A 13,432-nucleotide genomic window follows, 5' to 3' on the forward strand; every position below is an offset into this window, starting at 1 on the left:
CCTGTGCCAATCTAAGTTGGATGTTCTTCACTTGCAATAAAATGAATCCTGGATCAATGCAGATGATCTGCTCATTAAAAAGCAGCTAGAGGGCTTCCCTGGTGGCGCAGTGGTTGAGAGTCCGCCTGCCGATGCGGGGGACGCGGGTTCATGCCCCGGTCCGGGAGGATCCCACGTGCCACGGAGTGGCTGGGCCCATGAGCCATGGCCGCTGAGCCTGCGCGTCCGGAGCCTGTGCTCCGCAACGGGAGAGGCCGCAACAGTGAGAGGCCCGCGTAACGCAAAAAAAAAGGAGCTAGAAATAGAAACTAGCTCTCCCAAATCATGCTTCAAGTCAGTGAAGCCTCATTCATTCAGACCTTAAGCTATCAAATTAATGATTATTCAAACTGGAATCTTTACCATCTTCATGAAAAATAGCTTGCCTGTGTCTTAAACAAGAGAAACTATAGAATGCCTGGCCTGCCCACAGCCGCTCTGAAGCCCTCATGAGTCCACCCCCTGACCCACCTGACAGGCAATGCACAGGTCTGTCAAACCACCTGTGAACTGGCCTGGTTCAAAAGGATGACCTACACCAATCAGATTCAACCTCTTGAATCTGCATAGTACATAAGGAGAAGCAGGCAGGTGTAAGTGGTAGGAACTAATGCAGAAAGGAGAAGATGCACAGAGAGTGCAGAGAGGCCGTTAAGAGCCTTGGGCAGGCTGGAAATCGGAGGCAGCAGAGAGTGTGGGTAAAGGATTTATAGTATGGAGGAGAAATGGCCGATCGGCAGTGGGGAAACAGCAGATTCACAGAGAAAAACAAGCACCTGGAGAAACAGACAGCCTTCCATCTCCAGAACTGACCCGCTCCATGGAAGGGCTCCAGGTGGGTGCCAGACCACCAGCACCCTTTGAGCAAACACCTTGTTCTTTTTTGAAGATTTATTTTTTTAAGTATAGTTGACTTACAACATTGTGTTAATTTCTGCTGTACAGCAAAGTGATTCAGACATATATATATATATATTCTTTTTCATATTCTCTTCCATTATGGTTTATCATAGGATACTGAATCTAGTTCCCTGTGCTATACAGTAGGACCTTGTTGTTTATCCATTCTCTATATAACAGTTTGAATCTGCTAACCCCAAATTCCCAATCCATCCCTCCCCCACTACCCTCCTTGGCAACCACAAATCTCTTCTCTATATCTGTGAGTTTGTTTCTGTTTTGTAGATATTTGTGTCATATTTTAGACTCCATATATAATTGATATCATATGGTATTTGTCTTTCTCTTTCTGACTTACTTCACTTAGTATAATAATCTCTAGGTCCATCCACATTGCTGCAAATGGCATTATTTCATTCTTTTTTATGGCTGAGTAATATTCCATTGTATATACGTACCACATCTTCTTTACCCATTCATCTGTTGATGGACATTTAGGTTGTTTGCATGTCTTGGCTATTGTGAATAGTGCTGCTATGATCATTGAGGTGCATGCATCTTTTTAAATTATAGTTTTGTCCAGATATATGCCCAGGAGTAGGATTGCTGCATCATATGGCAACTCTATTTTTAGTTTTTGAGGAACCTCCATACTGTTTTCCATAGTGGCTGCACCAATTTACATTCACACCAACAGAAACTCCTTGTTCTTAAGGTGACCTCAGCACATCTCACTGCCAAGAAACCCAAAGAACCTGCCCACATTATTTTTATGTTAATCAGGACCTGTCAGTTGCAAGTGACTAAAACCCAGTGCAAATGGAATCTTTAAAGAAGAAAAGTAATTAGTTCCAGTACTGGGATGCCAGTGGGTAGTTGGCTTCAGAAGCATACAGATCCACAGGCTTAAGTGGTGCCCTAAGTATCTGTCTCCCTCCTGTTTCTCAACTTTGTTTGCCTCTGGGCTGGTTTTAATCCCAAGTAGATTCTCCCTTTATGTTGCCCTATGGCCATTGTGGTCAGCAGCTTCTAAGATGGCCCCAGCAATCCCCACCTCCTGGTATTCATGGTCTTGTGTAATCCCCTCCCCTTGAGTAAGCCACTTCTAGCCAATAAAATATGGCAATGTTAATGGGATGTCACTTCTGTGATTAGGTTACATAAGATTGGGACTTACAACTTGCTAGCACGTACTCTCTATTGCCTTCTTGGCTTGCCGGCTTTCATGAAATCACTTGCCAAGTATAGAAAGACTCACATGACAAGGAGCTGGCAGTGGCCCCTGGCCAACAGTCAGTGAGGATATGAGGCCCTCGGTCCAATGTCCCACAAGGAACTGAATGCTGCCAACAACCACCAAGTGAGGTTGGAAGCAGATGGTTCCCCAGTCAAGACTCCAGATGAATGAGGTGTCCGGTTCCTGGTTAAAAACTAATGTGTGGGCTTCCTTGCTGCTCCTGTGGTTAAGCCTCCATGCTTCCACTGCAGGGGCACGGGTTAGATCCCTGATTGGGGAACTAGGATTCCTTATGCTGTCTGGCGCAGCCAAAAAAAAATAAAAAAATAAAAAAACAATAACAGCGAAAAGCAAAAAAACCTATGTGTGATTTCTCAGGCCTGACGGTAGGCAATTCAGAGGGTTTACCTGGCAGGCCTCCCAGGGGAAAGCTGCCCCCTTCCCCCCCATGCCAGACCTGGTGCACAGACAGCACATTGCAGTCTCTAAGGGAGTTGCAGTCCAGGACTCAGCCCCTCTGACCAGTCATGCTCTTATGCATATTATGCTCCTTCCTTCTTGGGTCCCTTTATCTGAGGTCCTGGGCAGAGGTCCTCTCCAGGCACCGCTGCCCCAGCCTCCTTATTGGGGGTGAGGGGACATGACCTTGCAGACACTTGCTCACTCTGACTCCAGACCAGGTACTTTTCCACTCCAATCCCTCCTCCCTCTACATCCTCACCAGCCCCCCAAGTCCCAGGGGCTATAAACTGCTAGAGCCTTTTGTCTGGGGTCCTTTCAACAGTGAGACACATATAGGGGAAAATGCAACAGGGAGAGTAGGTACTTTCTCCAGTTTCAGCCGCTTCCCTAAACCATCGCAGCAAGTGATCAGCAGCTTAACTCTTTCATTTTCAGCTTGTTGCTTTATTCGGCTACTTGCACACCTGACACTTCAGTGCTCTCTCCCAGCTAGACTGCGATCCTGACAAGGATACCCCAGCTTAGGCCGACACCTTGACTGCAGTCTCTTGAGAGACCCTGAGACAGAGCCCCTGATCCACAGAAACTGTGAGATGATGTATGTGTATTGTTTTAAGCTGCAGAGCTTGTGGTGATTTATTATACAGCAATAGCTGACCAAGGATAGCCACCAACGGCTTCAGGCCTGCGTTCATTCAAGTTAGCAACCCCAGCAGAAAGAGGGGCTCCATTGCTCCACACCTCCAGCAGAAAATAGGCACTGCCTTTCACTAATCCAGACCGGTTCTGTGCCTAGTCCTAACCCCCTCGTTACCATTCTGACCAGCCTGGGTCTTCATCCACTCCCATAGCTCCATCCCAACCCTGTTTGCTTAGAGTTGGGGAGAGGCAGCTTTCCAAAGGAAAATAATTGCATCGATACCAGAAGGGAGAGAAACAGAGGCAGGAAAGCAAAAGCAAGACCTGTTTTCTACAAGAAGCAAGGAAGTAAAGCCCACACCTTCACAGAGATACTGTTAACCAGCTCAAGAGAGCAACTTGCAAGCACCGTGTCAGTAAGCGCCTTGCCTGACTACACAGGTAGTACCAATTACCTCCGATACCAGCCACTTTATTAGACTCCATCTCTACTTAACAAAATTTTATTAGCTTACTAGAACTTTCCGCATGCTCCAGAAATTAAGAAACTGCAGTTGACCCTTGAACAACACGGTTTTGAACTGTGCAGGTCCACTTGCACATAGATTTTTTTCAATACATATATTGGAAAATCTTTTGGAGATTTGTGACAATTTGAAAAAACTCTCAGATGAACCATGTAGCCTAGAAACATGGAAAAAAATCAAGAAAAAGGTAAGTCATGAATGCATAAAATATATATAAATATACATATAACATACAAAATATATGTTGACTGTTTATGTTATCAGTAAGGCTTCTGGTCAACAGTAGGCTATTAAGTTTTAGAGGAGTCAACATTTATACGTGGATGTTTGACTGCATAGAGGGGTTGCCCCTAACCCCCATGTTGTTCAAGGGTCAACTGTATATTTATGAAAACACATTAACCTACCACTTATTTTGATTTCCCCAACTTGTTTGAATTAGTAAGGTTTTGCTGTAATTAACATTTGTCCAGAAGTTCAAGGCAAGTGAACAAAGAGATTAGATAACAAAAGGGTGCCCGGCCATTTCCCTGTAGTTGAGTCAAAGTCCTAGAAGGACAATGTCAGAAATACAGAAATATATATGTATATTAAAAATAAATACATTATCTACATATATAACTTTTGTGAATTCCAGTTTGGAAAGAGAGAGAGAAATTTAAGAAAAAGAAATTTACTTTTTAAAAAAAATCTTTAAAAATCTTTTGGCCGCGTCGCATGACACATGGGATCCTACTTCCCCTGACCAAGGATCAAACCTGTGTCCCCTGCAGTGGAAGCACAGAGTCTTAACCACTGGACTGCCATGGAAGTCCCAAAAAGAAATTTACTTTTAAAATTCAAATTTACTACAGTGTAAGTAGTTTGAGGGGCTACGTGTTTGGCTTTACACACTGACATTGGACTTCTACATAACATATGGTGTATTGTTCTTCTCAGTTTCCTGTGAGACACCTTGACTATGATTGTACATTTCAATTTGCTGTCATGGGAAATAAGATGTGTATTTCACTGAAGTATCTTCCATCTCTCTAACTCAACCCCTCCTCCCACGATTAAGAGTCCAAATAACCCCCCATATACAAATATATGTAAGTGTATATATATATATAAATACATATATAAATATATACACTATCATCCAATACCCTTTTAGACTAAGATACAGTGGTTCCCACTCTCATATTTGTGCTGAAAAAAATACCCCCAAAAAAGTTCTTTTGGGAGGATATATGTACCTGAAGGAAGGAGATGCAAGAAGTCATGGAGAGCAAAGAAACTGGTAAACATATGGGTAAATATAAATGTGCATTGATTGTAAAAAGCAATAACAGGCTGTTCAGGAGGAGGATAGAGATCACGATTAACTCTAGAGCAGCAGCATCCAATAGAAATAAAAGTTGAGGGCTTCCCTGGTGGCACAGTGGTTAAGAATCCGCCTGCCAGTGCAGGGGACACAGGGTTCAAGCCCTGGCCCAGGAAGATCCCACATGCTGAGGAGCAACTAAGCCCATGTGCCACAACTACTGAGCCTGCGTTCTGGAGCCCACAAGCCCCAACTACTGAACCCGAGTGCCATGACTACTGAAGACCCCACGCCTAGAGCCGGTGCTCCGCAACAAGAGAATCCACCGCAATGAGGAGCCCGCGCACCACAATGAGTAGAGTAGCCCCTGACAGCCGCAACTAGAGAAAGCCCACACGAAGAAATGAAGACCCAACGCAGCAAAAAAAAAAAAAAAAAAAAGGTCTCGATTGGATCACTAAAAAAAAAAGGAAATAAAAGTTGAGCCACATATGTAATTTAAAATTTTTCAAGTAGTCACATTAAAAATTTTTTTCTTGGGCTTCCCTGGTGGTGCAGTGGTTGGGAGTCCTCCTGCTGATGCAGGGGACACGGGTTCGTGCCCCGGTCTGGGAAGATCCCACATGCCGCGGAGCGGCTGGGCCCGTGAGCCATGGCCGCTGAGCCTGCGCGTCTGGAGCCTGTGCTCTGCAACGGGAGAGGCCCCAACAGTGAGAGGCCCGCGTACCGCAAAAAAAAAAAAAAAAAAAAAAAAAAAAAATTTCTTAAAGCAGGTGAATTTAATAAAAATTAAAAGCAGGCGAAATTAATTTTAATAATATATTTCATTTAACCCAATGTACCCCCAAATATCACTATTTCTACCATACAAGCTGGTGTGATTGCAGGGAAAGTGAGCTTAGAAATCACTTCTCTTTTAAATCTAAAATATACAACATTAACAAAGACTGGGGGCAATGCTCAACTCACACTGTTGGAAGGACTAGAGGGTAATATAACTTTTCTAGAGGGCAATTTAGCAGGATCTATAAAAATTTCACTATGCATGATTTTTTCTCCAATAATAATACCTCTCCTGAGAATTTTTCCTGCAGGAAATCTCACGATGTTCACAAAGCCTGAACATTGCTATGAAGCATGGGGTGTTCATTGTTTTGTAGTTTGTGATAATGAAAAAGAGGAAACAACTTCAATGCCCATTGATTGGAGGATTAACTGGATTATGATGAATCCACACTATGGAATCATCATAAGTATGGAATACTGGGTAATCTTTAAAAAGCACTAGCTGAACTTAAATATAGTGACAGGAAGTCAGACACAGAAGGCCATATATTATATGATTCCACTTATATGAAATATCCACAATAGGCAATTCCATAGAGACAAAAAGTAGATCAGTGGTTGCCAGGAGCTGGAAGGTGTGAGGAAGGGAAATGGGAAGTGACTGCCAGTGGGTATGGGGTTTCTTTTTGAGGTGATGAGAATGATCTGGAATTAGTGGTGATGGCTGCACAAACTTGTGAATGTACAAACACCCACTGAACTGTACACTTTATTTAAAAGGGTAAAAAAACAAAAAAAAAGCAAGTTGCTTACAAATATATAGTGTGTGATCTCATCTATGCTTTTAAAAAAATCTGTATGTTTACATGTTGTATATAATGCATGTGTATATAAACACACAACTGGGAAGATAAACAACAGTTAACTGTGGTTTTTTAAGAGAGAAATAAAGAACTTAAGAAGATTTGTTACAGGGACTTTTACTTCCCACAGGTGGACTGAATCATTTTAAATTATATTTTTACAAATTTTCCTTTTAAGACAATTAAAATATTTCTGCTTAATGGACAAGCAGGAAGGGTTTTAAAAAACGGGAAACTAGAGTAAGCCAAATAATTAGTATGGTCCTGTTGATTATTTGATATAAAAAAATGTAGATTAAATTATAATATTTATAATTGTAATTGTAAAATATTATGAATTATAACTTATATACTGGATTGGCCAAAAAGTTCATTAGGGTTTTTCTGTACGATGTTACGGAAGAACCCGAACGAACTTTTTGGCCAATCCAATAATTATAATGTTATATTTTATTATTCTATTTTATTGATATTATCTTTTATATAATTATAATATTATAATAAATTATAAAATAATAATATACATATTCTGCATGTCCCAAATGACATAATGATATTTATTCAGCTTTCTTCTTTGTCAGGTTCCATGCTAAGCCTCTCATAATGGCTTTCTCTCATATAATCTTCTCAACATATCCTAAGGTAAGGGCTATAGTTATCATTCCCATCATTGCCATTTACAACAGAGGAAACAGGCTCAGAGAGATCTCATAGGGAAGCTTAGAAGCGGTGGGCTAGAGATAGAATTTTTTTTTTTTGGCTGCACGGCTTGTGGGATCTTAGTACCCTGACCAGGGATTGAACCTGTGCCCTTGTCAGTGACAGCACGGAGCCTTAGCCACTGGACCGCCAGGGAATTCCTGAGATATAAATCTGAGTGTGTTTGATACCAGAACCCAGGGTCTTATCCTGCAGCCAGTTAGAAAAGATTGGAATGCAGGCTGGGAAACAGAGAGCATAAGAAAGTGAATAAATGGCAGTGAGTGTCTCTCAGGCTGTACGTGGGGAATGGGGGGTAATCCGTGGTAATCCAGGCTGGGTGACATCTGGGGACCCCGGGCCTGGATTGAAGGTGCCAGCCAGGCTCTCCGTGCCTCATTGCCATGCCTCACAAAATTGAGGAAATCAAGGACTTTCTGCTTACAGCCAGGCGAAAGGACGCCAAGTCTGTCAAGATCAAGAAAAATAAGGATAATGTGAAGTTTAAAGTTCGATGCAGCAGATACATTTATACCTTGGTCATCACAGACAAAGAGAAGGCAGAGAAGCTGAAGCAGTTCCTGCTCCCAGCTTTGGCAGTGAAGAAGCTGAAATGAACCACGCATGCTGATTTGAACTGTACTAAAATTTTAAAAATTAAAAAAAAGAAGAAAGAAAGTGAAAAAGTCACTAAGGAGATAAATATTGAGGACAAGAGCAGTGAAACTTACCTGTGACTTTATATAAACTTAGATGAAGATGCCCATTTAAAGATGGTCCCCAAAAGACAGGCTGTACCCTGAAGCAGGGAAGATAAGCAACTCCTGGGGAGGCCAGATATCCCCTGGAAGGGGAGAAACTGAACTGATTGTCAAGAAGATAGCTTTGGGCAAACAAGAACCATCTTCAAGATTCTAGAGTTTTGTGAGCAAGAGATGCCAAAATAAATCCTCTCCTGAGTGCTACATTCAGTGTCGCCGTTCATTTCTGTTGGGGCCAACACTCTATTTGTTCACTTACCATTTACTGAATGTCTACCAAGCCCTGTGCTAGACTCTGAAGACAGAGACATGGATGAAACATTGTCCATACCTTCAGAGAGATTCCAGGCTGGAGCAGGAAGACAGACATGTAAAGTGAGTCTTACAATTCAGAGTGGCAAGGGTTCTGATATAAATTTTCACAGGGTGCTACAGGAATACAGGAGAAGGGTACCTGTCCCTGCTGTGTACACCAAGGAAGACTTCTTGGAAGAGGTGACCACTTGAGCCCAAAGAATTTGTGGGAATTAGCCAGGTGAAGGAGGGAATAAAGGGCATCCCTGGTACTGGAAAGAGCAAGAACATGGGTGGGGGACATGGGGGTGTAGAAACACCATGGCTTGAGTGAAACAGTCATTGTCAGACATTGCTGGAGCTGCAGGGATGAGTGTGGGCTCCAGGAGGGCAAAGCCCACTCTCTGTTCTGTTCCCCATTGTTACTGCAGTATCCAGCATGGTGCCTGGCACACAATCAAGGTCAGGACTCCAGTAAGGGGTGTGGGAACAGAGGGGAGGAGATGGACTCCAGGGCTGGAGTGTGTGAGTGATTGAAGGGTGTATATGTCTGAAAGGACTTTGGCAATGAACAAATCCGCTGAAAAGTGAAATTTCACATTCCTTGGGGTTTTGCCTTTTGGGAGTTTCCTATTTGTAAAAATACAGATTCATTGCTATTTGACATTGGAATTGTACAACAAAGAATGTTGCTCACCACCCGTTTCTACAAGGATTAAGTCATTAGCTACTGCAGTGATTGACCGACAGTGCACCCTGACAGGAATTCAGGATGAAAACCAGGATGGGGCCCTCTGTGCTTTAGAAAACAGGACCCTTACGTAGTTAGGGTGTATATTCCAGGAAGAATTTTAATGAACCCAGATTCTTGCATCTTCCCATACGTAGTAAAGCACTAAAATCATGAACTGAGATACCTGTTACTTGTGACTAGCAGTAACCTTTTACCGAGATGTATGCTTGACGGCACGTATTCCCTTGCCAAAATCATATGTATACTGGCCTCTCCCTCTACGTCTTTGAAGCAGTTCCTCAGAGTTACTTAGAGACTCTTTCCCAGGCTATTGTCCTCAATAAGGTCCCTGAATAAAACTGAAACACACAATTCATGTTGTGCGTTTTCTTATTTCCATCCACAGAATGGTCAGAAATACATGTTGAGAAGAAAAAGGAGGTCTAGGGTAGTTAAACCTAAAAGTAACTTACTTGTCCAGGAGTCTAACCTTCCATCTCCTTTCTATTTCCACAAATGCCCTATATCTTCTGAAGGCGCCCACCTGGAACCGCTGCCTCTCCAGAACCCAGCCGAGAATCAGGACTGCCAAGCCACAAAAAGAAAGGTCATAGAGTCCACAGCGGAGCAGGTAATTTTCTCATTTAGAGTCTCTGTATTCTTATTTTACCCAGAATTCTAATAAGTTTAGTCAACTGGGTTCCAAGGTAGAGAATGTATAAAGCAACAAATTAAAGCAGCAAATTGACAGGAGCAAGAAGCACAGTTATGTCAGTAGTTACTGATTGTTGGACATCTACTGCCTGCAGGGTACTTTACTGGCGCATGCCTCATCAAATCCACTCAATAACCCCCAGAAACGGAGGCTCCAAGAGGGGTAAATAACTTACCTAAGGACACATGGAAACATAAGCAAACCTGGCAGATAGGAGGAACCAAACCCGTGCTCAGTGCCTAACCCGCAGGAGGAATTAAAGAAACAGCAGTCTGGGGCCATTTTGTGTGTGAGATAAGCCCTTCAAGTTCCCACAGATAGCAGTGTTCAGACACAGAAGGTCATTCCTGGAATCGTCATGAGAAAAGATTGCATTGTGTCCACTGTGCTCTGTTCAGAGTAAGGGAACTATGTGCTACATTTCAAAAATATCAGATAAGTGGGTGAGTTCTGGCTTTGCCCATGAGCTGTGACCTTGAGCACACTGCTGCTTCTCCTCCTCTGATGGTGAGGGTTATTGTTTGAACCAACAATCTCTGAAATTCTTTGAGTTCCAGGCAGCTTGGACCAACTCCTATCTCTTGTAAGACCTTGGCTGTGGAACCCAGAGTCCATTCAGAGCTGAGAGTGCCACCTGGTGATTCAACCTTGTAAGTGAGATTTTTCACTTCCTCTTGTGCCCAGCCAACCCAGTCAATTCCAGTTTAGACCTGCAGGATGGCTTTTTCCCCTAACTCCTTGAAATTGCTTTTAAAATGTTGTGAATATGTGCATTTTCCTGGGAAGAGGGTACATAGATTTTCATCACAAGTTTCTTAATCCTCCCTGTCCCCAGTCCAAGTTTTTACTTCTGTCAGTAAATGTGAGGCCCAGAGCAGAAGTGATTCATTCTATAAACATGGGCTGGAGGCTGTGACTTTGTTTGGAAAGTTATTTTACCTCTCTGAGCCTCAGCTTCCTCATTTGTAAAATGTAGATAAGATTTGTACCTCCTTCTGAAGTTTGCTCAAAGAATAGGAGGAGGAATTCCATAGAAAGTGTGCCTGGCAAGAGCATTATTATATATTATGAGGAAATTTTCTCAAAGTCTTGCAAGAAGTCAGCCATTGGCTGGAAAAGCCAGGATGCAAGTAGGTACCGTGTCTCTGCCAGTTTAGCAGAGACAGGGAATTCTAGATAGGGAATGCAAAAATCTTAGAGTGGAATTAAGTTTAATGCACTTGTCTTTGAGAAATGGGATGGAACTTTTGCAAGGTGGGAGCAAGAATTGAAGCGAACAAAGATCAGATTCTGGGACCCTAAGAGGTCGGGAATTCCTGGCTACACAGCCGAAGGAGTTTGACTGAAATCTTTGGAAAAAGGAAAAATAATGGCATAAAACGCTACCTGACCACGTTCCAGGCCGGTGCCTTGGCATACTGAGAGCCCAACCAAAGTAAAGAGAGGCTTTTGTAAAATGCCAGCATCTGCTCATAGTAGAGCATCAAAGGAAGCAAGAACAATCTTTATTCCAGAAGACGTGAGTGGAATGATGGTTAAGGCAGAGAGGAAACTAGAAAAGAAGTGCCCCAAGTTCTCTGAGTCCCTTAGTGGCTTAAATATCTATTGACTGTCCATCAGGTGATGAATGGATAAACACTATGTGTTATCTCCATACACTGGAATATAATTCTGCCATAAAAAGAAAGGAAGTACTGATACCTGCTACAACATGGATGAACACATTATGCTAATTGAAAACTTTATGCTAAGTGAAAGCAGCCAGTCACAACACATAGTGTTTGATTTCATTTGTATGAAATGTCCAGAATAGGCAAATCCGTAGAGACAGAAAGTAGATTAGTGTTTGCCAGGGGCTGGGTGCGGCGGGTGGAAGGAATTGAGAGTAATAGCTAAAGGGTAAGGGATTTCTTTGGGGGGTAAAAAAAGTCTAAAATTGATTGTGGTGATGGCTGACAACTCTGTGACTATACTAAACATCATTGAATTGTAGACTTTAAATGGGAGAATGAAAGTGTGGTATGTGAAACATACTTCAACAGTGATGTTGAAAAATAACTCGCATTGAACGTCACACATCTGGGTAATCACAATAGATGGATCCTCTATCATTACATAAACTTTGAAAACAAGTGTTAACGGGTATGTAATATTCCAACGGGTGCATGTTAGGTAACCAGCAAAGACTGTAGTCTCCAGAAGTTGGTGAGACTGGTTGTCCCTGGGGAAGATGACTGAGGCCTGGGGGAGGTGGACAGATGCCTCACTTTCAAGGTATAATTGCATTACAAAAGTGCTTGGATTTTGTTTGTTTGATTTAACTTTTTATTCACAAACACCAATGAAGTATCTATGTTCTCTGTCCCATCTATGTATCATTTTTCCCCTCATTGTTTTGTCACTTTCCCATTTTTTTCTGCTTTAAAAAAATTTGTGGTAAAATACACATAACATAAAATTTACGTCTTGGGAGTCCCGTGGTGGCCTAGTGGTTAGGATTCTGTGTTTTCACTGCCAGGGCCCAGGTTCAATCCCTGGTCGGGGAACTGCAAGCCACGTGGCGTGGCCAAAATAAAAAAATAAAATAAAATAAAATTTACCGCCTTAACCTTTTTTTTTTTGAGGTTCACGGGCCTCTCACTGTTGTGGCCTCTCCCGTTGCGGAGTACAGGCTCCGGACACGCAGGCTCAGTGGCCATGGCTCATGGGCCCAGCCACTCTGCGGCACGTGGGATCTTCCCAGACAGGGGCATGAACCCGTGTCCCCTGCATCGGCAGGCAGACTCTCAACCAGTGTGCCACCAGGGAAGCCCCCCCTTTTTTTTTAACCTTTTTAAGTGTATGGTTCAGTGACATTAGGTACATTCACATTGTTGTGCCACCATCACCACCATCCATCTCCAGAACTTTTCATCTTGCAAAATGGAAATGACAGATAAATTAAACATCTCCCCATTTCTCTACCCACTCCTCACCCCCTCTACTTTCTATCTCCAAGAACTTAATTGCACTAGGTACCTCTCAAATAAGTGGTGTCATACAGTGTTTGTTCTTTTGTGACTGCTTTATTTCACTTAGCACAATGTCTGCAAAGTTCATCTGGACTTTTTTTTTAAACCATTAGCATTTTATTAGTTTTCCAGTTAAAAAAACTAGTTAGTTGTCAAAAACACACAATGTCTATTTTTAATATAAAGTTAAGGGGAAAAAGCAGGAATGAAAACTGTAAAATGTCATCACAACTTTGTAAAAAAAAAAAAAAATCACACATTGGAACTCAGCAGAAAAGTTCCTGGTGATGATAGTGATTACTTCTAGATGATTTGTGGTTACATTTTCTTTTCTCTCTTTGTTTTTTCATTATTCTAGACTAAGCATAACATGCTCATGTTTATAATCAGGAACACAGCAAATGCTATCTAAAAAATAGACAACTTCAGGAAAATGCTTCATCCAAGCTTTCTCGGGATA

General features: G+C 42.3%; 1 protein-coding gene across 1 annotated transcript; it reads left to right on the plus strand.

Moving 5' to 3' along the window:
* The first annotated feature begins 7,862 nt into the window (after positions 1-7,862).
* On the plus strand, positions 7,863-8,075 carry LOC132503169 (large ribosomal subunit protein eL38-like). Its single transcript, XM_060119586.1, has one exon. The coding sequence runs from the start codon at positions 7,863-7,865 to the stop codon at positions 8,073-8,075; it is 213 nt and encodes a 70-aa protein (XP_059975569.1).
* The last annotated feature ends 5,357 nt before the right edge of the window (positions 8,076-13,432 follow it).

Source organism: Mesoplodon densirostris, chromosome 15 (genome assembly GCF_025265405.1).
Source record: "Mesoplodon densirostris isolate mMesDen1 chromosome 15, mMesDen1 primary haplotype, whole genome shotgun sequence".
Taxonomy (NCBI): Eukaryota; Metazoa; Chordata; class Mammalia; order Artiodactyla; family Ziphiidae; genus Mesoplodon; species Mesoplodon densirostris.

Excerpts from the sequence above, each read along its gene's own strand:
- LOC132503169 (XM_060119586.1), top strand. The coding sequence starts at position 7,863 with ATGCCTCACAAAATTGAGGAAATCAAGGACTTTCTGCTTACAGCCAGG.